Genomic DNA, 25,623 nt, shown 5'->3' on the forward strand with positions numbered 1-25,623 from the left:
GCCGACCCCCAAAAATCACCCCCTTGGGGTTCTGCACAGTTCCTCACTGCTTTGCGTTGTCACTGAATGAGATACTCCAAAAACCTGCCTAAAACCCCTGCCAAAACTCCCCAATATGCAAGGGTTGATCCCCTGCTCAACCTCACAGCACAAACCCCCTGCAAACCCTCAACCAGAACTCCTTCTCAAAGGAACCGCATCCCTCTCCCAATATTGCGCAGTCCTCCAGAACACTGATAAAACTACTGATGAAATGCTGAAGACACTGGTGCTGAAATGCCAATGAAAATACCTTGCCCGAGCAGGCACTCGAAGTCCCCCCAGGCTAAGGGTGAGATCTCCGAACGGAGACACTCAATGCACTAAACAGTGTTGCAAACTAGCTAAACAGCCAGCATGCTCTAGGTCGAAACAACTATCACAAATGCACATAACTGAATGATTCAAATGAGGGGGCTCCTCTCTCTTTTATAGCCTTTGCCTCTCTCAATCCCAAGGCTCACATCTTCCTGCGTGGTTCCCCTCTTGCCACGTCTTCCTTCCCTCCTGCGCAGTCTTTCCATGTGTCTGCATGGGCTCCATTTCTACGTCCCCCTTTGGCCTCCTTGGCTCCCCTTTAAGTCACAACGTTGTGCTACCTAGGAAGTGACTTTTTATTCTAAAGTGAGTTATGTCCCCCTTTCTTACTTTTTATTTACAAATAACTATAGAAGGAAAAAATTGAACAAAACCGAATATTCCAATTAGCCATAGCTAATTAGGAATATTACAAGGCAGCAGCAGCAAAGGGATCAAGGTCAAGCATGAGGAGGAGGATGTAGCCCTAGCATCTGAGGGAAAGCAGGAAAAGCAAAAGAAGAAAGATCTCTCCAAGATCAAGTGCTTCCACTGTGGGGAGTTGGGTCATTATGCGACCCAGTGTCCAAGGAAGAAGAGTAAGGGAGAGTCTTCCGAGACTAAGGCAGCGCCAGCACGGGCAGAGAAGGATGTTTTGACAGACAATGACTGTGCCATGAGTGCACACACACCACTTAAGCGGAAGTGGGGAAGCATCGTGAGATGGACTACAGGCGATGAAGGGCAAGATCCTCAATGTACCCAACCTCTTGGATGACACCTTGCTACGGGAGCCCCGACGAGGAGTAGCAGGACTGGATGGATGGGTAGAGACAGATGCAGATGGAGCAACAGAGAGATCTACAGTGCAGGAGTCCCGAGACAACGCGGAGCTAGCAGGCTGCAGCGGTGCGAGAGGCACAAGAGTGTTGCACCAATGCAGGGAGGCATAGAGAGGTGTGCAACGGTGCGAGATGCAGGGAGTTGTCGCAGCAGCGCAGGGGTCAGAGAGAGGGAGCACTTGTCAACGACAAAGGGAGCTTCAGCATTAGTGGGCGTTTCTAGCCCAACAAGGAGGTCAGTTGGGAGATCAGTTACTTACTTCTCAGTAACTGAGTTGCAGTGCAGCAGTAGGCAGCACTATGCAACATGATGAGAGGAGGTGCAGTGCAAATGCAGTGCTGGGAGGAAGGACCAGCAACAGCACGAATGCAGAGGGAGTTGTCGTACAGATGCACCAATGGCAGTGGCAGAACCATGGGCAGCAGTGCAGAGGATGTTGGGCAGGAAGGCCTAGCATCAGCACAAGCACCAATGCCAGATGATCAGAGTAATACTCAGTGAAGAGTATTGCTAGAGCACAATATTCGCTAAGAGGGAGTGTTGATTTGGGGTAGCATCAGATGTGCTCTAGCCACGAAATTTGGTGGGTAAGTTGGGGCACATGAAATCTCCAATACCTAGAAAGGGTTTGGGCAAATTCTAAATAGATCAGGAGATATTATAATAATTAATATTTTTAATGGAGTCCCTAAGTCTAAACTTAGGGAAAATAAAATATTAATGTGTATTAATATGAATCTGTGTTAGAATGGTCCAAAAGACATGGATCAAACCAGATCTAATCTTAGCTGTTGATTAGGGACTTAATCTCAGTCGTTGATATATGAACGAAAAAAGTATAAGAGGAGGCTTGAGGGTCACTTGGAGAATACACTAGACTGATCAGTCATTCTATTCTCTAAAGCGAGGTTTACTAAGAGAGATGGAATCAGTGATCGGAGAGCTGCTGAGGAGCATTGAGTACAGAGAGTCAAAGAGGCAAAGATAGTGCGGGGAAAGCAGCAGAGAGCAGCCAAGGAGAGTGACGCAGGAGCAGCTAGTGCTCACGCAGGGCCACGCAGAGGCAGCGAAGTGTTGTGCAGAGCACCAGAGAGGCCAGCGTAGCTGATGCAGAGGCTCAGAGAGCTAACGCAGGGCCTCCTGGGGCTGACGCAGGCCAAGATAGGCTGACACAGGGCCAGCGCTGGGCTAGGGGAGACTGACGCAGTCCAAATTGGGCAGACGTTGGGGTTTCTGGTGCAGATTGGTGTTGAGTAGCTACTGGAAGGATTATCCGGTGTTTTAGCCAGTAGATTTGTCAGAAACGAAGAGGTATTACTGCTAAGGAAATTCTTTGTTGGGTAGGTCAGTTTCGACACCCAGATTATACTCTGATATTGCTTAATAAGAAAACCCTTAGATAGCTGCACCGGTTTTCCCACATTGGGATTTTCCAGGGACATTAGTCCAAAAATAATGGTGTCATATGGTTTGTTTATTTCTGTTTCTTTTTAGTTGTTGATCAGTAATATGTTGACCATGCACTAGTGTTTATTTTTAGTACTTACATTGTAAATAACTTGTTAAGGAAACTAACAAGTATGTAAGAATAAATCAGATAAAGTGCATGGAGGGTTTCTAACTAAGTAAACTTAGAGACTTCAACGCTCTTCTCGATATTCTGAGAAACATTCCCTGATTCTCCTCATATGCCATGAGGCTCCACTGTCTATATACCACACTTCTGATGATGCAGAACTAGTCATACAAGCCACTTCTTCTTCCAGCCTGGAAGCCAACATAGAGAAATCGAAGTCTCTTTCTCTTGTGCAATCTTTTGAAAATCTGTGGTAGTCCCTTGACGTGGATGCCTCTACATCGTGGTCTCAACCAATAACTAATTTTCCTTTCCTGTCTTTGATTACTCGCACAGATATCTCCAAGGTGAAGTGCTTCCATTGTGGGGAGCTGGGTTATTATGCATCCCAGTGTCCCAGGAAGAAGAACAAGGGAGAGGCTTTTGACTCCAAGGTAACTCCAACTAAGGCGGAAAAAAAAGTCGAGACTGATGACGACTGTGCCATGAGTGCTCATGCACCTCTAGAGAAGAGGTGGTGTGACATCAAGTTGTAGTCAGGAGGACTACAAAAGATGAGGGGAAAGATCTTTGAGGTGCCCAAACTCTTGGATCATATCCAGCTACGGGAGCCCTTAACGACAGTAGCAAGATGACGAATGTCGGTTAGAAGCAAAATGTGATGCAGCGACAAGGCAGTGCTAGAGTGTAGAGTTATTTAGTAGTGCATTGGGGGTTGCAACAGTGCGAGAGGCACAGAGGTGGTTGCAGCAGTGCAAGAGGCACAAAGGTGGTTGCAACAGCGCAGAGGGAGCACAACATAGCAGCAGAGGTAGCTTCAGCATCAGAAGGCTTCTACACTGACAAGGATGTCAGAATTTGGGCAGATTAGTTACTTACTTCTCGGTAATTGAGTTGCAGTGCAGTAGTTAGCAGTGTCAGCATTATGGGCAGCATGAAGCAACATGTTGAGAGGGAGCTGCAGTACAGATGTAGAAGTGGCAGTGGCAGTGTCATGGGCAGTAGAACTAGAAGCAGCAGTGCAGTGGATGTTGGGTAGCAGGCCAAGCATTAGCACAGGTACCGATGCGGAAGGATCATTGTCATGTTCAGTGGTGGAGCATTACTAGAGCACATTCCTTGCTAAGAGGGAGTGTTGATTTTTGGTAGCATTGGATGTGCTCTAGCCATGAAAGTTGGTGGAGAGGCTAAGGCACATAAGATCTCCAAGACCCAGAAATGGTTTGGGGAAATTCCACCCGGTTGGAGAGATATTAAAATAATTAATATTTTTAATGGGGTTCTTAAGTCTAAACTTTGGAAAATTAAAATATTAATAGGTATTAATATAAAACTGGGTGAGAATGCTCTAAATGACATGGATCAAGCCAAATCTAATCTTATCCGTTGATTAGAGACTTAATCTCGGTCGTTGAAGACTCAACGGGAAAAGTATAAGAGGAGGCTTGAGGTTCAGTTGGAGATACACCAAGATTGATCAGTGAGTTCGATTTTCTGGAGTGGGGCTTGCTAAGAAAATTCGAACAAGTGATCTGTTGCAGCGAGGGGCAGTGAGTACATAGCAGAGAGGCAAGGATAGTGCCTGAGGGTCAGCGCAGTGACTGAAGAGGCTGACGCAGAGGCAGCTAGATTTACGCCTAGGCAGCAGAAGCTACGCAGAAGCAGTTAGAGATTGCGTAGACGCTGAAGGGGCCTGCGTGGGTGCCGCAGAAGGCCAGAGAGCTGACGCAAAGAGCCAGCGTGCTGACGCGGAGGCTTCAAGGGTAGATCTAAAGCTAACAGGGCTAAAGCAAAGCCAAGAGGAAGCGCCGGAAGGATTTTCGTGGGGCAGACTAGAGCTGAGAGGCTGAATATCTATCTCCGAGAAGAGTTATTACTGACATGTAACAATCTCTGTTGGGTGAGCCATTTCGGCACCCTAGTTGTACTCAAGAAATCTACATAATAATAAAACCCTCACAACTGTTGCACCGGTTTTCTCGCATTCGGATTTTCCGGGGACGATTGTCCAAAAATAACGATGTCCCTTGTGTGTTTGTTTCAGTATCTCAGTTAATGAACTGTATCTGAGTTAAGGCTGCATTTCAGTATTTATATTTATAAATAACTTGTTAATGGAATAAACAAGTAGGAGAAAACCAGATAATGCAGTAGGGATTTCTAACGTGTCAGACTTAGAAATTTCAACATGATCCATCCTGCTACTGAATACTATGGGCCCCTATAGCCAGGTAATGATCCATGAGGTGGACTCCGCAAGGATCCTGCCCAAATCTTTGTAGTTCTCTGGGACTACAGTACCAAATTTCCCTGCCTCACTCCTGGAGGTATATCTGCGAACATTGTGAAGTCTTCCTCCAACCTGGAAGACAACCTGTCGATCTCTACAGAAAATGCCTGCTGGTCCTACTTCTCTGACTTGTCGTTCTTCCTAAGAGGACACTGTGTGATGTGCAGCTGTAGTGCCCAAGCTCTCCACACCTGAAGCACTTGACTTTTGATAGGTCCTTCTTTCTTCTTTGTTCCCCTTGCCCCTAACTGGAACCCTTTGATGTGAGGGGCACATTTTCCTCCTCCTTCACTACCTTCGTTTTGTTGCCACTAATGGAGCTCTTTAACATAGCTCGCGTCAACTCTTCCTACTACAAGTCTGACCACATCCTGTCCTATTCTGGTAGCTTGTCTTTGCCCAATATGCTTTGGACAAAAAATTGCCACTCCTCGGAGACACTACTCAATGTTGAGTTGGGGTATCATCGGATGTCCTCTAGCCATGAAAATTGGTGGAGAGGCTAAAGCACATGAGATCTCCAACACCCAGAAATGGTTTGGACAGATTGTACCCTGTTTGGGAGATATTAAAACAATTAATATTTTTAATGGGGTTCCTAAGTCTAAACTTAGGAAAAATAATATAGTAATGGGTATTAATATAAAACTGGGTTAGAAAGTTCTAATAGTCATGGATCAAGCCAAATCTAATCTTAGCTGTTGATTAGAGATTTAATATCGGTCGTTGAAGGACCAATGAGAAAAGTATAAGAGGAGGCTTGAGGGTCAATTGGAGAATACACCAGAGTGATCAGTCATTCATTTTGCTTGAGCGGGGTTAATAAGCAAAGTTGAATCAGTGATCAGCAGCGAGGGGCAGTGAGTATGAGGCAGAGAGGCAGAGACAATACTGAGAGACCAGTGCAGAAGCAGAGAGAGCAAGAGCAAAAGCCAATCCAGGCTATGTAGAGCCCATCAGAGAGTGTAGAGGCCAGAGGAATTGCATCATCCACGCAGAGGCTACTAGAGTGATGCAGAGGGTCCCAGAGGTTGCGCAGTGCCTCAGAGGCCTAACGCAGAGAGTTCCAGAGGCTGCGCAGTGCCTCAAAGGGCTGACGCAGAGGGTCAGAGGACTAACGCAGTTCAGCAGGAGGCTGGCGAAGAGGCCAAAAGGGCCAGTGTTGAGCTTCAGTTGTGCTGGAGAGGGTTTCGTGGGACAGGTTTTCTGAATACCTGTTTTCGGATATAGAGGTATTGTTGCTGTGTATTTTTCTTTGTCGGGTGAGCCGGTTAGGCAACCAGTTGTACTCAAATAGACTGCATAATAATATAACCCTCTAAATGCAGATACTTAGTTGCCCACGCAGTTTGATTTTCTCAGTAGCAGCAGCTCAACAGAGAAGATAAATCCAGAGGGTGAGTAGCAGGTGGAAGAAGAGAGCAGTAGCATTCCGAGAGGAATATTTCCAGTTCCCGGAAGAGTCGAAGAAAGGAAGGTTGAAATCTTGAAAGGAAGGTTGAAATCTTGAGAGGGCCAGCATAGGCTCTACACAGAGGGTGACGCGGGGAGCTCAACACAAAGGGTGGGGAAGCTATTTCGAAGGCAAAAAATAGTTGTGGGGTGAGAGAAAATTCTGACAATATTTTTGCCAGTGTTTTCCTCATATTAGATTGCCAACTGGCCATCTAAATTATTGTACTCAGAATTGTTGTTGAATATTAATAGCAAAACCCTCGTCTGTTGCATCGGTTTACCCAAGTTGGGTTTTTTCGGCGACAATTGTCCAAAAGATAACTATGTCGAAATTATTATGTGCGCTAGAATTTCTCAATTTCCAGTATTTTATTTTCCGTTGTGTTTTTTGTGGTGAAAATTACCACTGTGATTTTATTCGTTATTTGTCATAGAAAATAAACCGCATAATTAACTTTTGAGTTAGAAGAATAATTTCCAATAGCTGCAATAAATAGAATTTCAAATGGTATCAGAGCATAAGTGATCAACCAGGAAGCTCAATAACGAAGAGGAAAATTTTGCTGCTCAGAGGGAGCAGTAGGCCAAAATTTTCAGAAGCAATGCAGTCCATTGACAGGTAGGTCAAGTTGCTAGGGAAACAATTCAATTTTCAGCTGAATGTAGGCAAAAGAAATCGAATTGACCAAATGAGTGATTCCAGCAGTCAAAGGGCGCAATTGCAGCTTAGATTTTCGTTGTGCAGAATCTTGGTTGGACGCGAAGGGTTTTGCTACAGAAGCAGAATCTGCGTCAAGTGGAAAAGACGAATAGCACACTAAATTTTTCAAGCATAGCAATGGACAGAAGTAACATTCAGGAGACTTCAGATTTATCTTCTAGATTATAAGATGAATTTGCTTGCTTAGCAGGATCAGCTTCACAGGGAGTCTGGTATATAAACAGTGGAGCATCAACTCACATGACAGGGGTTAGAGAATATTTCTCTATCTACAAAGAGGAGCAAATGGATTTCCAGATTACTATGGGAAACAAAACGAAATGTACTCCAGTAGGGATAGGTACCACAGATTTTCAGGGGGAGTCAGGACCAAGCACCAACGCTACAGATGTATTGCATGTCCTAGGGTTGGGTATGAACCTGATTTTAGTGTCCCAGTTGCAAGATAAGGGGCATGATATTCACTTCATGGGGAAGAAAGTGTATGTCAAGCACCTGAGCTGGAAAAAGGTAAGATAGATTGGAGTTTGAAGTAATAGGTTGTATCGGTTACAAATCGATTCTCCAATGACATTGATAGGCAGTGACAGTGGCAGTGAGAACAAGTTGAATGAGCTATGGCACAGGAGAATGGGACATCGACACCATGGACCACTCAGGGTGCTCAAAGAAATGGTAACAGGGGTTCCTGAACTTGGCACTGAACACGACGATGTGTGCATAGGATGCATACTTGGGAAGGATGTTAAGGCGACATTTCCAAGAAGTGAATGTAGAGTTGATGGCGTGTTAGGACTTATATGCTTAGATATTTGCGGCCTGATGTCCACTAGAGCTCTTAGTGATGCCGAATATTTTGTCACCTTTATTGATGATCATTCCAGGAAAACCTAGATCTACTTCTTGAATACCAAGGATGAGGTCTTCGATCGTTTCAGAGAGTTTAAAGCTCTTGTGGAGAATGCAACAGGGAAGAAGATCAAGGTGCTTCACTCAGATAATGGTGGAGAATATATTGATAAAGACTTCAAAGATTTCTGTGCGAAGGAAGGCATCAAGAGAGAATGGACAATCCATATAATCCACAATAGAATGGTGTAGCGGAGTGTAAAAACAAAACCATTGTTGGAGCTGCAAAGTCTATCTTATATGACTAGGATCTACCCAAACTTTTGTGGGCAAAAGCATGTAACACGACAGTGTATATTCAGAACAAGACTCCTCATAGAGCATTGGGGAAGAAAATGCCAGGAGGAGTCTTCACAGGGAAGAAGCCAGAAGTTAGTCACCTTAGAATTTTTGGCAGCATTGCTTATTGCCACGTGCCAGATGATAAAAGGACCAAACTGGATCAAACTGCAGAGAAGGGGTTCTTCCTTGGGTACAGCAGCAGGGGCAGCCACAGGGGCAGCCAGTGGGACAAGCAGGAGGTCAGTCACAAGGGTCAAGTACTATGACCAACACCAGTATTTCCTTAGGTGTAGGAAATCCAGGGAGTTCTCAGCAAATGAAGTAGCTAAGACGGGATTAGGAGCTGGCAGAACCTCCCACGGCTAGTGATCGAGTCAGCAGAGATGTTTGTCAAACATTAAGAGATGCAGAGGAGTTTATTGGAACCCCTAGGACGAGCAAGAGACAGCACAGACAACCTGACAGGTACCCAGCATTGGAAGCTCAGGTTGCAGAACCTTCCAACTTTCAAGAGGTCGAACAACACTAGGTGTGGGTAGATGCCATGGTAGAAGAGTATAGCTCTATCATGACGAATGATGTTTGAGAGGTAGTGCCAAGGCCAGAAGATAGATCAGTTGTAGGTTCGAGATGGATCTATAAGATCAAATATGTGGCAGATGGTAGTGTGGAAAAGTACAAGGCTAGGTTCGTGGCAAAGGGGTATGCACAAAAATAAGGAATAGATAATGAGGAGGTATGTGCCCCAGTTTCCAGATACATTTCTATCCAGCCAGTTATATCTCTAGCAGCTCAGATGGGATGGAACTTGGAAGATTCACCAGATGGACGTCAAGACAACCTTCTTGAACGGAGTGATACAGGAAGAAGTGTACATAGTACAACCAGAGGGCTTTGAGACTCAGCAGAGGCGCACGCATGTGTGCAAATTGAATAAGGCTCTATACAGACTCAAGCGGGCTTCCAAGGCATGGTATGGTAGAATTGACACCTACTCGCAACAAATTGGGTTTGTCAAGAATGACGCAGATCCCAACCTTTATTATTTGATGGTAGAGGATGAGCCTCTCGTTCTAGTTTTGTATGTGGATGATCTCTTTTGACGGGATCATCAAGGCTCATAGAGGATTGCAAGAGGAACGTGGCAGCAAAATTTGACATGAAGGATTTGGGGGATGCGCTATTTCCTAGGATTGGAAGTGTGGCAGAAGGATGGGGAAATCTTCCTTGGGCTATGAAGACACACTACAAATATTCTGAAGAGGTTCAAAATGCAGGATTACAGACCCATGTCTATGCCCATGATTACCAACTGGAAGAAGATAGATGCATCAGATGACAAGGATGTCGACCCCACCTTGTATAGACAGCTCATTGGGTCTCTCATGTATCTGGTCAACACTAGGCCAGATATCTGCTTCGCAGTCAATACCCTTAGTCAATTCATGGTAGAACCGAAAAGGGTACATTGGGCAGCAGCGAGGCATATTCTGAGATATATTCGCGGCACAGTCGAGTATGGGTTGAAATATACTCGAGGGGATGGTGTCAGACTTTGTGGGTACACAGATGCAGATTGGGCAAGCAGTTCAGTGGACAGGAAAAGTACCTTCAGGTACTGCTTCAGTGTTGGATCAAGGATGGTTTCTTGGTGTAGTAGGAAGCAGAATTCAATAGCACTGAGCTCTGCAGAAGCAGAGTATATGGCAGCCAGCACAGCTACGTGCGAAGCTATATGGCTTCGGAAGCTGCTAGTAAGCCTGTTCAGGCAGAGGATGGAGGCGACCAGTGTCTATTGTGATAATCAGAGTTGCATAAAGCTATTTGAGAATCTAGTGTTTCATGACAAGTCGAAGCACATCGATATTCGATGTCACTTTATCAGAGATTGTGTACAACATGGAGCAGTCCAGCTACAGTATGTTCCTACAGAAGAGCAGGTTGCAGATATACTCACGAAAGCTCTAGGGAGAGCTAAGTTCATCTATTTTAGAGAACAAATGGGTATGGTGGAGAACCCGTTTCAATAGCAAGGACAGGCTATTTTGGATGCTCTTCAGTTGCAGGTGTTGCAGTTGCAGCAACAACAGATGAAGAGGGAGTTGTAGTGCAAGTGCAGTGATGGCAACAATGTAACAGTGTCAGGAGTAGCATAGATGTAGCATATATCAAAGTTGCGCAGTGGTTGGTGGGCAGTATGACCAGACATCAACAGTGTGGCAGGAGGTGATGCAGAAACAGGGTGTGCAACAACACTAGAACACATTCCTCGCTAAGAGGGAGTGTTAATTTTTGTATAATCGGATGTGTTCTAGCCTTGAAATTTTGTGGAGAGACTAGAATACATGAGATCTCCAAAACCCATAAATCGTTTCTATAAATTCCGCCTAGAAGTGTCTCAATTAGATTAGTGGCCGATTTTTAAATATTTCCTAAGCCTAAACTTAGGGAATATGGTTAACTAATCAATATTAATTGAGATAAAGTGAAAATCATCTAGAAACTCACACGGATCGATCCATAAATAATCCCACCCATTGATTAAGTTTTACTATATGCCATTGGTGTGAAAATTTATCTATTGCAGCTATTAGAAATTATTCTTCTAACTCAAAAATTAATTTTGTAGTTTATTTGCTATGGCAAATAAGAAATAAAAACACTGTTGCAATTTTCACCATAAAAATACTTCGGAAAATAAAACACTGGAAACTGAGAAATTTTAGCACACAATAAATTTGACACAGTGATTTTTGGACAATTTCCCTCGGAAAAACACAACTTGGGAAAACTGATGTAGTAGATGAAGGTTATACTATTAATATTCAACAACAATTCTGAGTACAATAATTTAGATGCCCAACTGGCAATCTAATCTGAATAAAATACAACAAAAAATATTGTGACCATTTTCTCTCACCTGTTGAAATTTAAAGTCTATCCATCAGAAATTTTATTTGTATTCTTCAAGTTTAATTCTCCTACTTGTTAATTACAAACAAGTTATTTAAACCTATAAACATCGAAATAAACACAATACAGTCTCAACCATCTACAGATCAACAAATGAAAGAAATAGCAAACACACAAGTGACACCCTTATTTTTGAACAACTCGTCCCGGGAAAAATCCAATGCGGGAAAACCGGTGCAGCAATTCTAAGGGTTATATATTATGCAATATATCCTTGAGTACAACTAGGTGCCAAATTGGCTCACTCGACAGAGAAAAATAATTGGCAGTAATACCTCTCTATTCAGAAGCAGGTATTCAGAAAACCTGCCCTACGAAACCCTCTCCAGCAACACTGAAGCACTGCGCCAGCCCTTCTAGCCTCTGCGTCAGCCCTCTGAGGCACTGCACAGCCTCTGGGCCCCTCTGCATCACTCCTACTGCCCTCTACATGGATGATGTAGGCCCTCTAGCCTCTGCGCTGTCTCTGCTGGGCTCTGCGTGGCCTGCTCTGGATTCTACATCTGCCTCTGCGCTGGTCTCTCGGCACTATCTTTGCCTCTCTATCCAGTACTCACTGCCCCACCTTACTGATCATTGATTCGACTTTACATAGCAACCCCGCTCTAGTAAATCGAATGACTGATCACTTTGGTGTATTCTCCAACTAACCCTTAAGCATCCTCTTATACTTTTCTTGTTGGTCCTTCAACAGCCAAGATTACATCTCTAATCAATGACTAAGATTAGATTTGGCTTGATCCATGTCTTTTGGAACCTTCTAACCTAGTTTTATATTAATACCAATTAATATTTTATTTTTCCTAAGTTTAGACTTAGGAACTCCATTAAAAATATTAATTATTTTAATATCTCCCAAACCAGGAAGAATCTGCCCAAACCATTTATGGGTCTTGGAGACCTCATGTGCTTTAGCCTCTCCACCAATTTTCATGGCTAGAACACATATGATGCTACCTCAAATCAACACTCCCTCTTAGCGAGGATTGTGCTCTAGTAATACTCCTCACTAAGCATTACTCTGATTATACAACACCAGTACCTGTGTTGATGCTAGGCCTCTCCGCCCAACATCCTCTACACTGATGCATCCTGTACTGCTGCCCATGGCTCTGCCACTGCCACTATTGCATCCGTACGACAACTCCCTCTGCATCCGTGCTAGTCCTTTCTCCCAACACTACATCTGCACTGCAACCCCCTCTCATCATGCTGCATCATGCTACTGCACTGCAACTCAGTTACTAAGAAGTAAGTAACTGATCCACCCAACTACTGACATCCCTGTCAGGCTAGAAACACTCTCGATGCTGAAGCTCCCTCTACCGCTATCAAGTGCTCCCTCTATTGCCTCTACGTAGCTGCAACAACTCCCTGCATCTCGCACTGCTGCAAACCTCTTTGTGCCTTTCGCACTGCTGCAGCCTGCTAGCCTTGCGCTACCCGGGGACTCCTGCACTATAGCACTCTTTGATGCTTCATCCACATGCGTTTCTACCGACATCTACCAGTCCTACTACTCTCTCTTCGGGGCTCCTGTAGCAAGGTATAATCCAAGAGGTTGGGTACCTCAAGGATCCTGCCCCTCATCACCTGTAGTCTTCCTAACTACAGCTCGATGTCTCCCCCCCTTCTCTAGAGGTACATGAGCACTCATGGCACAATCATCATCCTCCTCTACCTCCTTTTTCGCCTTCGCTGGTGTTGCCTTGGAGTAAGACACCTCTCGCTTGTTCTTAACTGGTAGACTTAGAAACCTCAACATGGTATTAGAGTGTGGTTGCAGATCACAGGAGAACTGAGGACATCATCCAAGCAGAGAAATAACAGCAGAAAACAACTATCCCGAGTGACAGAAGCTGTTTCTAGGAGAGCAGCAACAAGGGAAGGGTGACGCAGTGCCTGTGTCATCAAGGGTGAGCCAGGAAGAGGCAACGCAGAGGCTAAGAGAGGCAAAGGGACACTCACGCAGAGCCACACAGAAGTTCGGAGGGTTGACGTAGTTGGCTGACGAGGCCGAATTGCTGGTGTCGTGATTGCGCAGAGCCTAAGAGTTCTCACCTTCAGGTTGTTGGGGTTTAGGAGGCTGTGGCAACTTGCAGAGTGGAGTTGGTGGGGTACTATAGTCAGAACAGTATTGACAGGGCAAGGAGGAGGGAGCTGCTACCGAGGGTTTCTAGCTAAGAAATCCGGATCAGTGGTGCAGTTGCACAAACGATCAGAGTAGGGGGCATCTAAACATCGGCAAAATGGTTTCCAGGAGGGAAATTGGGACTCAAAGGGAGTCCAGCAGAGAACTTCCAGGCGGGAAGTAGAGAGACTCAGCAACAGTCGAAAGGAGAACTTCCAGGAGGGAAGTAGAAGAGCAGCATGGCACTACACGGAGTAAGAGACTAGGACAGACTGGACGAAGCCTCAAACTTCACAGTCTGGAAGGCCAGAATCTTATTCATACTTGACAGAAATCGTGTCAAGCACTTTGCCTTGAGGACAATAGCGATCCTAATTGACCCAGCCGATAATGACAAGTACGAGGAGGCAATGGCGAGGGCCAAGAGCATCATCCTTGACGGGATCAAGGACCATGTAGTACCACACATTGCCGAGAAGGAAACGGCAAATGAGATGTGGGAGGCCCTAAAGAAATTGTACCAACATACTTCTGTGCAGAGAAGAATGTTACTAGAAAATCAGATGAGGTCATACCAGATGAAGAAGGGAGAACCGATCGACACCTTCCTCGATGGACTGAATGAGATCTGAGATCAGTTGACTTCCATAGGGGCCACGCCAGATCAGGAATTAATGGTGAGGACAATCCTGAATGCAGCCTCAGAAGACTGGGAGGTATTTGTCCAGAGTATGCTGGGCAGAGGAACCCTTCCACCTTGGGAGGAGATGTGAGCGGCGCTTCGCCAAGAAGAGATCAAACGGCAGACAGAGGCGGGAAGCAAAATTAAGGGGATCAGAGTCAAAAAGGAGGAGGAAGATGTTGCCCTAGCATCTAAGGGAAAGCAAGAAAAATGGAAGAAGAAGGATCTCTCCAAGATCAAATGCTTCCACTATGGGGAGCTGGGTCATTATGCAACCCAGTGTCCAAGGAAGAAGAGTAAGGGAGAGCCTTCCGAGACTAAGGCAGCGCCAACAAGGGCAGAGAAGGAAGTGGAGACAAACAATGACTGTGTCATGAGTGCACACACGCCACTTGAGCGTAAGTGGGGAGACATCAAGCTGTAGTCAGACGAACTACAGGCAATGAGGGGCAAGGTCCTCAAGGTACCCAGCCTCTTGGATTAGACCATGCTACGGGAGCCCTGAAGAGGAGTAGTAGGACAGGCGGATGTTGGTAAAGACGGATGTGGATGAAGCGGCAGAGAGAGCTACAGTGGAGGATTCCCAGGACAGCGCGAGGCTAGCAGGCTACAGCAGTGCAAGAGGCACTAAAGTGTTGCACCAGTGCAGGATGGCACAAAGAGGTGTGCAACGGTGCGAGATGCAGGGAGTTGTTGCAACAGCGTAGAGGTCAGAGAGGGAGCACTTGTTAGCGGCAGAGGGAGCTTAAGCATCAGCGGTTGTCTCTAGTCCAATAGAGAGGTCAGAGTTGAGAGATCAGTTACTTACTTCTCAGTACTGAATTGCAGTGCAGCAGTGGGCGGCATGATGCAACATGATGAGGAGATGCAGTGCAAATGCAGCAGCGGCAGTGGCAGAGCCATGAGCAACAACACAGATATAGAGGGAACTGTCGTACAGATGAAGCAATGGCAGTGGCAGAGCCATGGGCAGCAATACAGGTTGCAACAATGTAGAGGATGATGGGCAGCAGGCCTAGCATCAGCACAGGGACCGATGTCGGATGATTAGGGTGATACTCAATGAGGAGTATTGCTAGAGCACAATCCTCGCTAAGAGGGAGTGTTGATTTGGGGTAGCATCGGATGTGCTCTAGCCACGAAATTTGGTGGAGATGTTAGGGCACATGAGATCTCCAATACCCAGAAAGGATTTGGGCAGATTCTAAACAATTTGAGAAATATTAAAATAATTAATATTTTTAATGGAGTCCCTAGGTCTAAACTTAGGGAAATTAAAATATTAATGTGGATAAATATAAAATTGTGTTAGAATGATCCAAAAGACATGGATGAAGCCAGATCTAATCGTAGCCATTGATATTCAACGAGAAAAGTATAAGAGGAGGCTTGAGGGTCGCTTGGAGAGTACACCAGATGATCAGTTATTTTATTCTCTAGAGCAGGGTTTGCTAAGAGAGATAGAATTAGTGATCGATGTTGCAGCTAAGGGACAGTGAGTATAGAGAGACAGATAGGCAGAGATAATGTCGGGAGATCAACGCAAGAGCCAAAGAGAGTGACGCAAAACCATCCAGGGCTCACGCAGGGCCAGAGGCAGCCAGGAGCTGCAGAGTGCTTTAGAGAGGCGAGCGTTGCTGACGCAGAGGGCCAAAAGGTTGACACAGGGCTTCTTGAGGTTGACGCAGGCCCATTTAGGGTGACGCAGGGCCAGCTCTGGGCAGAGAGAGGCTGACGCAGTCCAGAAAGGCAGGCGTTGGGGTTTCTAGGGCAGATTGGAGTTGAGGAGCTGCCGAAGGGTTTATCCGGGGTTTCAGCTAAGACATTTGTCTCAAACTGAGAGGTACTACTGCTAACGGCATTCTCTGTTGTGTAAGCCGGATTTGGCACCCAGATTGTACTCTGAAATTGCTTAATAAGAAAACCCTCAGATAGTTGCATCGGTTTTCCTGCATTGGGTTTTTCCGCAGACATTGGTCCAAAAATATCAGTGTCATTTTGTGTGGTTGTTTCTATTTCCTTCAGTGGATGATCTGTTATATCTTGAGCATGCACTAGTGTTTATTTTCAGTATTTACGTTATAAATACCTTGTTAAGTAACAGAACAAGTAGGTGGGAATAAATCAGTAAAGTGCATGGAGAGTTTCTAACTGGTAGACTTAGAAACTTCAACAAGCAGCACAGATACAGCATTAGAGTTGCGCAATGGTTGGTGGGAAGTATGGTCAGACATCAGCAGCGTGACAAGAGGTGATACAAAGACAAGGTGTTGTGGCAGGATGTGCAGCACTAGAGAGAACACGGTGCTTGCTAAGAGGGAGTATTAGTTTTTGTAGCACAGATGTGTTCTAACCACAAAATTTGGTGGAGAGGCTAGAATGCATGAGATCTCCAAAACCCAGAAATCGTTTCTAGAAATTCCACATAGAGATGACTTAATTAGATTATTAACCTATTTTTTAATGTTTCCTAAGTGTAAACTTAGGAAAACTAGTTAATTAATCAGAGTTAATTAAGTCAAGGTCAGCATAGTCTAGAAACTCACTTAGATCGACTTCAAGATGATCTGAGCCCTTGATTAAGTTTTAATCTTGGTCGTTGGTGCTCCAACAAAGGATTATAAGAAAAAGTCGAAGGGCACTTAGAGAATACACCAGAAACACTTAGAGAATTTGACTTCCCATAGTAACAGTAGTCGATTGCCGAAGAGTTCGAGATTAAGTGAGGAAGCATAGTTAGTGAGGGGCAGGGACAGTGATATGGAGGAAGTTTTCTAGATCCGGAGAGCCAACAGCGAGAGGTTGTGTTATTCCCAGTGAGGTAGTGCAGGAGATTACACAGTTGCTTCAGAAGAGCAATTCGATTTGGCTAGAGGAAAAATTGATTTAGCTTCCAGATGCCGAGAAAGTCTTCTAGAGGGCCAGAGAATCAATTTTCTCAACGGAGACAGGTAGAATGACTTCATCAGAGGCAGTTTCGGGCTTAGACGTCCAAGGGTCTGTACAGAAGTTGACGCAAAGGATCCAGGAGGATGCGTTTTCTAAAGGAAAGTTGTGTCGGGGTTGCTTGTGGAGAAAGGGTAATTCTCTTAGATAATTGTGACCAGATTTTCTTTCTGTTTGGATTGCCAGTTGGGCTTCCCTAGATTGTACTCAGAATTCGCTGCTGCTTAATAATATAAAACCCTTCGTTGTTGAACTAGTTTTCCCAAGTTGGGTTTTTTCGGGGACATTTGTCCAAAAATAACGATGTCATATTTTTATGTGTGTGCTACATTTTCTCAGATTCCAGAGCTTTTTTTTTTCCGCAGTATTTGTTTGTGAAAATCAGAGTGTGAATTATTTGGTATTTGCCATAGGAAACTGCAAATAAATTGTTAAATAAATTAACAATTAGGAAAATAATTTCCAGTTGTTGTGATAAATTGAAATTTTCACACCCCTAGGACAATAATCCACCATTCTTCACAATAATCATATGAAAAATCCCTCACAAAGACAAGATTAGCAACTTCGCATTAGCATTAGGACAGCTACACCAGCTTCATGAACGAAAATATTTCAAAGATTATTAAATGAGACAAAGTACAAGATAAACATGAAAAGGAGTACTCACAAGTATAGCAAAATTATTCCAATCATCAAAGTGCAAGAAAATCAAAGCTCCAAGACAAGAATTAAGCTCTTCCAAACATCAAAATGCATTAAGAAACCAATTCGTCCATCAAAAGGCTATACTGAAATTCTCAGAAGAAACAAATGATCCAAATCCAAGTGATCATCAAATGAAATGATCATCACACCAATATATACCCTCCTCAAGGGGTTCGATTTGCCTAACTAGGTCTAGTGATGCCCCAGCTAATAAAATAATGTGCAAAAGCAACATTACTTGGTGACAAGCCCACCAATATAGCTCCATAATACAAAAATAAGCCTCTCAAGAGGGAAAAATGATAGAGACAATACATCGAAGGGCCATTGATGAGGCCTACTAGAGTCCAATGTATGCCAAAATGAATAGATGGGCTCCAAACATAGTGATAAAGGGGATGGCCCCTTGATATCTAAGCAAATGACACGTGGTGCCTCCAAGTGGCTACGGGGGCACAAAACATCCTCATGGGTCTCCAAATGCATCAGACAAACCTGTATCCCATATGTAAGGGCTAGAAGAACGATGCAAGCCCTCCCATTGTCTCTCGTGGCGAGACACATCCTCATCTGGGCCCTGGATCAGCTGCCAAGTGTGTGGTGCAAGAGTGGAGTCGACTGGGCAAGGTGGTCCAGGTGCATCATCATCGTCCAATAAGTGGAACACAAGAAAGCCATGAGTGAAACTGAAGGATCCCATGGAGTGGCAATCTTCTCTCTGCTATGGTGGAGACCCGTGGCTCTCAATGCTCACCCTACAAATGCCAATATGACCCTCTGGAGGGCTTGGACCCTGTATAGGGAGACCAAACCCCAGATGAAGACCCACCTGCAATCCTGTATAAGATCCAATGCATCCCCTCACCTTCCAGTACAACCAATCATTAGTGCAATTGAGTAAATGAGCTTACAAATCATGGAACCAAGTGGACACTTCATAGTGGCATGCCCTTCCATAATGGGCTTTAGAACGTACAAGTGTCTCCAAGTTCAAGAAGAAGGTTAACCAAGGACCCTATTAGGTGGTTTCAACCTCTAAGGGGGTGACATGTCTATGGTACATCCACCAAATGGCAGGTGGCATGTAATATAATGATGAAACGAAGTGGGGCATCAAGGGAAAGCTCTAGGCCACATGCCACAGTACAAGGGTAGCTATGATAGGAGAATCCCACACTTTGGTGAATGAATGTAGGAGAGAACTGTGGTACATGAGTTACCCTGGCCTTTGTTTTTCCACCCTTCTTCATATGTATTCTGCCTTTTATTGATTTTTCTTTTATAATTGTCCGGGGCCCCAAGGGATGAGAGAATGGCGTGTAAGATATAGCAGTGAATACCCCTTTAGGTGCGATAATTCATCGCCCACCAAGGGTTGGGACAATCATGGGTTCCTTAATGAAGTAAGGGGCCGATATGGGTGGCCCTAGGAACCAGGGTGATGGCCATAGTGATAGGGGTAGAGGTCATGTTTGGATTTTTCCCACTTGCTAAATTTGTATGTCCTAGCCATCTTTTGCATTTTGTGGTATGTTTCCTGTTGAGAGTGGCCAAACTATGCTTTTTCCTTTCTTTTCAGCTGCATCAACCTCTGAGGCATCATTCCAAGCCCGACCCAAAGTGTGGACAAGGGGAGGGCGAGGCTAACTCCTTGTGGACCCAGTGGACAAATGTGGACCCGGATGGGAAATATGGTGAAAGGGGTTATAATGAGCAGAAGGGAGATATATATATGGTGTCGGGAAGCGGGACCACGCAACCAAAATCGGGATTTCCCATGTAGTGCCACCCCTAAAGCTAGTAGCCAATAAAGGAGATCCCACGGGACTAGGATACAAGGTTAACCATCAAATTGGACAAAGGAGACAGGAGCACAAACCAAGCCCACTCTTTCCGCCGAATCCCCCCACTAATCCATGCCCAAAAGTGTCCATGATAAGTAAACAAAATACCCAACTACATAATGAAAAGCCATACCTTCGGGGTTGGAAGGCCCACCTTCAAACATACAATCATAACAGATGGGCGAGGGAGCATATGACTGGCTTAGGTGGTGGAGATAGTGGCACATCGAGCTATCTGGTGGCTACAAGGAGCTACTGACTGCTGACTGAGGACCATCTAGGAGAAAATTTTCTCCAATGTGTGTTACCCACAAGTGGTGGGTAACAGGAGAGAAGCCGAGTGATGACAAACTAGTGTGTATACTATATAGCACTCAATGGGTTTACCAAGGAATGGCATATGTTATTCCAAGTAATTTCTGGGCGAAACAAGCTTCCAAATTGGGATCTCCTATGGAGTGATTTCACTCAGGAGGAGTTGAGGTTCAACTTTGTCAATGGCATCAGCAGCAGTGGCAAGGCACAGAAGGTGAAGGAGGAGAAGAGAATGTCGATCTAGCAGGAAAAGGTAAAGCAAAGAAGGATAACATCTGCAATTTCAGTTTGTCAGGGAACATCCTTCAAAAACTACATCATTGTAAATTCTAGAAACACAGTATTCTGCTTTGTCAGATATGGATTCGATTTGAGATGCTCATATAAATTGTATTTGATAGAATTGGGCTCATTTACGATAACAGCTAGCATTTTAATTTTAACAATTAGTGTGAAATGTCCCTATGAATTCAAACACAAAAGATGCCATGCACTGGTCATAATCTGATAACTTTCCATGCAAAGTGAAATATGCAATTCAAGAGGAACAAACCTGACTAAGAACTGCAACATTTCCAAAGTCTACATATGCAATACGTCCATCACGCATGGCAAAAATGTTCCCAGGATGTGGATCTCCATGAAACAACCCAAATTCTAGCAGCTGTCTCAGAGCAGCACTCACACCAACAGTGAGAAAATCAGGTATGCGGATGCCAACTTCTTTAATAGCCTACAATATAAGGAAATCAGTAGAGTCAAATAAACTTGAATGTGGGTTGCATGCAAGACAAATGAAAACAATGAAAAAAAAGGCAGTAGCTAGTTTAAATGTAAAAAGCTTATACTCTGCATACAAGCTCATATCATGGGAAGAAATGTCTAAAATGAGGGTAGTGAATTCAGGAGAAGATGAGATTTTATGGTGACAGATGTTGTATCATTAATGTTGATAGCATACTAACTTGTGGATCAGTGCAACAGATGCCATCAGTCCATTCCAAAAGGCAGTGGTTAGTTTAAATATAAAAGGTGTTTACTCCATGCACGCAAGCTCACATCATGGGAAAAAATGTCTAAAAGGAAGGCGTTGAATTGAGGAGAAAATGATGATTTATGGTGACATGTATTTTATCATTAATGTTGATATCATACTAACTTGTGGATCAGTGCAACGGATGCCATCAATCCATTCCATCACAAGAACCCGTGAACCAGAAAGTTCTTTGTATACTCGAGGAATCTTAACTGTTGGATCATCTTTGAAGTTCTCCAAGAAGTCCTCAATGTTACGTGCCTCCTACAATCATAATCAGAAGCAAACACCAAGGATAGCATGAATTAAGAATAAGTCACAAGAGAAAGCAATCTTATCTCTTAACAATAAAGCAATGCAGTAAAATATTGACCCATTAGTAACAACTTTCGGACTTACAAGTGTATAGTCAAGCTCTTCAAGTAGCTTCTCGCCAAATTCATCAACAATAAGCTCCGCATTACAACCAAGTTTCTCAAGACTAATGCCATTCAAAAATGAAGCTAGAGTTCGAAAAAGGAAAAGATCCCTATATATGATAGGTTCAATTTCTGGCCTCTGTACCTGCAAATATACATACAATGAAGATGAAGCAAAAATAACTTTGCAGGGCTTACACTTTCTTCTTGGAACAACTTGTTTTCATTTTATCTCTTACTATTACGAGTACTGAAAAGTGGAAAATGATCTCCAAGTGTCTAGTTGAAATGAAGAGTTTACATGGCTTCAGACTTATTAGTGCAACTATAAAGGTAGAAAACAAATAAAACGTATTAAATGGTTAAGGCAGTTTCTTAGCTGTGGCAAAAACATAAAGGTGGCATACAAGACAGTTAAGTCTAATGAGAAATTACCTTTGTGCAATGGATAAGAAAAGTGCCTAAATGAGGACAAAGAAAGAGAGTAAAGTATATTAATGTTCACTTGTAACCACAAAGTGTCTATTGTGACTGAAAGTGCATCATTATAATCTAAGACACCACCCATGCCCCTGGGTGGTCATGTGTCACAGATCCCAAGTGTTTGACACAGATTCCTGAGGATAGATGTCAGACACAAGGACACAAGTTTGGCATGTATCCTATTCATAGGACACATGCCAACTCGTGCCCTACAAGTGTCCTGCCAAAAAGAAAATGTGGGATGTGTTTACAAGAAGAGGGAGGAGTGGTTGAAGGGAAATACAAAGATGTGGGATGTGTTTCCTAACAATATGGGTTTGGACAACAGTGATAACTTGGCATTAGCCAACTTGGATCTTAATGAACCAGTGTAGAGCCAGTCACTTTTGATGACGGTGATCCTCTTGAAGAGTCATCCTTCACACCAACAGATGCATCAATTGGATTGGATATAGTGGAGGAGGGAGCGAATGGAGGAGAGAGCAGTGAGAATGATGCTGATTTTGATGATTCTGACGAGGAGGACTACTAACAATCATGAGCTATGAGATTATTCCATCTACAGTTCAAGTATCCACCCTATTTAGTATTTTCCACCTATAATAGCAGTGACTCAATATCTATGTAATACATTTTGATTTGGATGACTTAATGAGAAAATTGTAGTTTATGGTTTTAATTTCTTGTGCATGTGTCATTTGATCATCATTGATGTTGTACTAGTAAGTACTGAGTACTGGTTAGTTGTATGATTGAATTTGTATCATGTAAATGCTCTAGTTTTTAAATTCTAACAAAATTTGAATCTTTGTCTATATTTTATTTTTGTATGTGTAATTTGTTAATTTTTTAAATATATATAAATATAAACCATGTCATGTTTCCAAGGTCTTGCTGTCATGTGTCTAACACCTGCATTTCCATACTCCGTGTGTGCAATGAGGGGACAGGATGGCATGCCCCATCTTTAAAAAGGTTCAAACTAATAACTAGTCAAAGTAAAATTACACAAAGTAACAAGAGCAAAGAGTAGACATAACACAGAAATTTGTGACACATCAATTGACATTAAAGTCACTATATGAACAAGGAATGCTCCCTCAACATTATAATAATTTAATAAACTTTTCCAATTAGATTTGCTTGTGTTACACATCCTCATTGACGCTAACATTTCCTAAATGTCATCAAGCCATTTCACCGACTGGCTTCTTGTTAGCTAAGTCACATGACACGTAGACAGAGGGCTGTGTGGGTGTGTCTGACATAGAACACATAATCCTCTTGAAATGCAACACAAAGATAGATAAGATGTAATTTTTTTAACATTTAGAAAATAGAACAATATCAATCACACATTGGGACATATTTATTGACACTTGTGCAAGCTATTTTTTATATTTTGTGAAAAAAATTGATTTTTTGGTGTTCTAAATCTAATGTTGAGATATGTCAGTGCAGCATGACATATAGCAGAATTTTTATGAAAGATTTTGAACTTTTTTGTTGTTCCAAAGTGTCCAGCATGTCAGGATACGCTGAGCAGCATGTCACCCCTGTCAACATGTCCAACAGGAAGATATGCAACATGTGACCCTAACCTTCCAGTCCTGTTTCTTAGATATATTGTATGATTTCAATACATGAAAATTCCATCTTAAGCCCCTAGGTCTTGGGCCATTACATTAATACTGTTATATTATTCTTGTCATAAGCACTAGGTTTATTATTTTAATTGCACCTATTATTGCTTGGATTAGTAACCTCGGCAAGATCTGGTCAAGGTGCTAAGTGTTAGGCACACAGGAGATGCACCCATTGTCACCTCAATGCAATCTACTCTCACTTTAGGCCAACTCCTACAGCCACGAGGTTTATCCCAATCTACACACACTTCGCCAGCAAGCGTAAGAGATCGATGCCTAGAAACACTAAGTATGACAAAGGTTAGGAGTTAAAAGCAACAGAATGCTAAGTCTGATATACGATTTATAACTACACAAATACAAACCAACATACAAAAATCACTCAAAATACCCAATCAATTGTTAGCTTTGATACTTGAGATTGAAAAAAAGGTACAAATATATAATATCCCAAATGGGATATTTGACTAATTTTGCAGAAAATTCAACCCAACCAGAAATTCTCCATAAAATATTTCATTCATTTAACAGAAAATTGTCATGTAATACATAACCAATAGAGTGCATGCAATTCAATAACACAATGAGCAGAAATAATCTCAGCTTTCATTATAATAAATAACTGAAAGAGTGTACATGATGATATGTTGGAATAACTAAGATAGATAATCTGGTATCCAAACTGATCTGCTCCAATGTTGAAATGGTCCTCCAAAACTGAACTGAAATGCACTACTAAATATCAAATCTCAGATGTCCTCTAATGACCTCCTCTTCCTCATTTATAAATCTGATGGTCCCCTCTAGAACCTCTTATTTTATTATTATTTTACTCATGGAGCACTTTTCCCTCTTTTATTTCAATTAAAATATTCTTTTTAATGTGGGAAAAGGGTAAATTTGCCACCAAGCCTCCTCTGGTCACTGAAAATCACTTCTAACCACCCCGTCTTGTAAATCTTCTCATTCTGGTTCCAACGAGCTATTACACTAAGGTGTTCTAACTTCTACCACGCATTCCTCCTAAAATGCCACCTTAAGTTTAATTAATTGAGTCATGCCCATTAATAACTTTGTTTTTTGAAAGTTGTTGGAATGCAATGGAACGAAAGGCAAACTATGTGGATGATGGAATCAGACCTCAGGAAAACTCCTCAAAACCCCTCCAAAAGCCCCTGGGTCTGCTGAGGATGCCAACCTGCACCTGTGCCCTGTCTGCCCCCAACTCTGAAAGTCCATCCTATCCATGCCATAAGGAACACCAGAAAAAGGAACTATTGACCACTACGTGTCAACTTCCCATAGCAGTACACCCCCTTTTCTTCGAAAAAGGGATAGCGCTTGATCGACATGTCCATGCCATTCGACAGTCATCGTCGACTTGATCATATTTTGTTGTAAACCCAGTCTGCATGTGTGAATTGTAAATAGTCTTAGCAAATATGAGTCATGTATGTAAATTGCCTAGGTGGACCTAATTTCCTAGTGATAATCTACGTTCCGGAAGGTTTTTTGTCTCACCGATCTATGATTGGCAGAGTTTTCCTTCAGCCTAACCCCAAAGCCGGAATGGATTTTGTCATTAGAATCTTAGGAGAATCCTAGTGTGTTAATCTGCTAAATTATAGTTGTGTCACAGAACTGGGTGGTTTATGAGGGTCTATGTCAAATGGGTTCTCCCCCTTGAGATGTAAAGTTGTAAAAGTCATGATGTAAAGTGTCTTGAGGGTTAGAAAATGTTTTAATCCCCTCATAAGTCCTAAGTCCTAGGCCCTAGGTGATTTTTCCAAAGGCTGAGTTCGAGGATCCATTTAAAAATAAATTAAAAATTAAAAAATTAAAATTAAAAAAATAACTTCAAAATAAAAATTTTAAAAAAATAATAAAATTTATAAAATAAATTAAAAAATAAATAAATAAAAATAATAAAATAAAGTAAAAACCTAAAAATAATAAAATAATAATATTTTTGAGTAAATAAATGCAGAATTTCAATTTTTAATGCATTAAAAAATTCGACGGATGAGA

The 25,623-nt window shown here is 42.9% G+C and overlaps 1 protein-coding gene across 4 annotated transcripts in view; it reads right to left on the reverse strand.

The window, feature by feature from the left end:
- LOC149244930 (protein ACTIVITY OF BC1 COMPLEX KINASE 1, chloroplastic-like) overlaps positions 1 to 25,623 on the reverse strand; it is a 352,991-nt gene that overhangs the window by 176,081 nt on the left and 151,287 nt on the right. For all 4 annotated transcript variants that reach the window (XM_089457620.1, XM_089457621.1, XM_089457622.1 and 1 more), the window contains 3 exons: positions 21,447 to 21,611; positions 21,171 to 21,311; positions 20,565 to 20,744 (listed from right to left, as the gene is read on the reverse strand). In XM_089457620.1, coding sequence (XP_089313746.1) covers positions 20,565 to 20,744; positions 21,171 to 21,311; positions 21,447 to 21,611 — 486 coding nt within the window. The remainder of the gene's footprint in view (positions 1 to 20,564; positions 20,745 to 21,170; positions 21,312 to 21,446; positions 21,612 to 25,623) is intronic.

This window comes from Pinus tabuliformis, chromosome 7 (genome assembly GCF_031772625.1).
Source record: "Pinus tabuliformis cultivar Carrire ecotype Pingquan chromosome 7, CPIR1, whole genome shotgun sequence".
Taxonomy (NCBI): Eukaryota; Viridiplantae; Streptophyta; class Pinopsida; order Pinales; family Pinaceae; genus Pinus; species Pinus tabuliformis.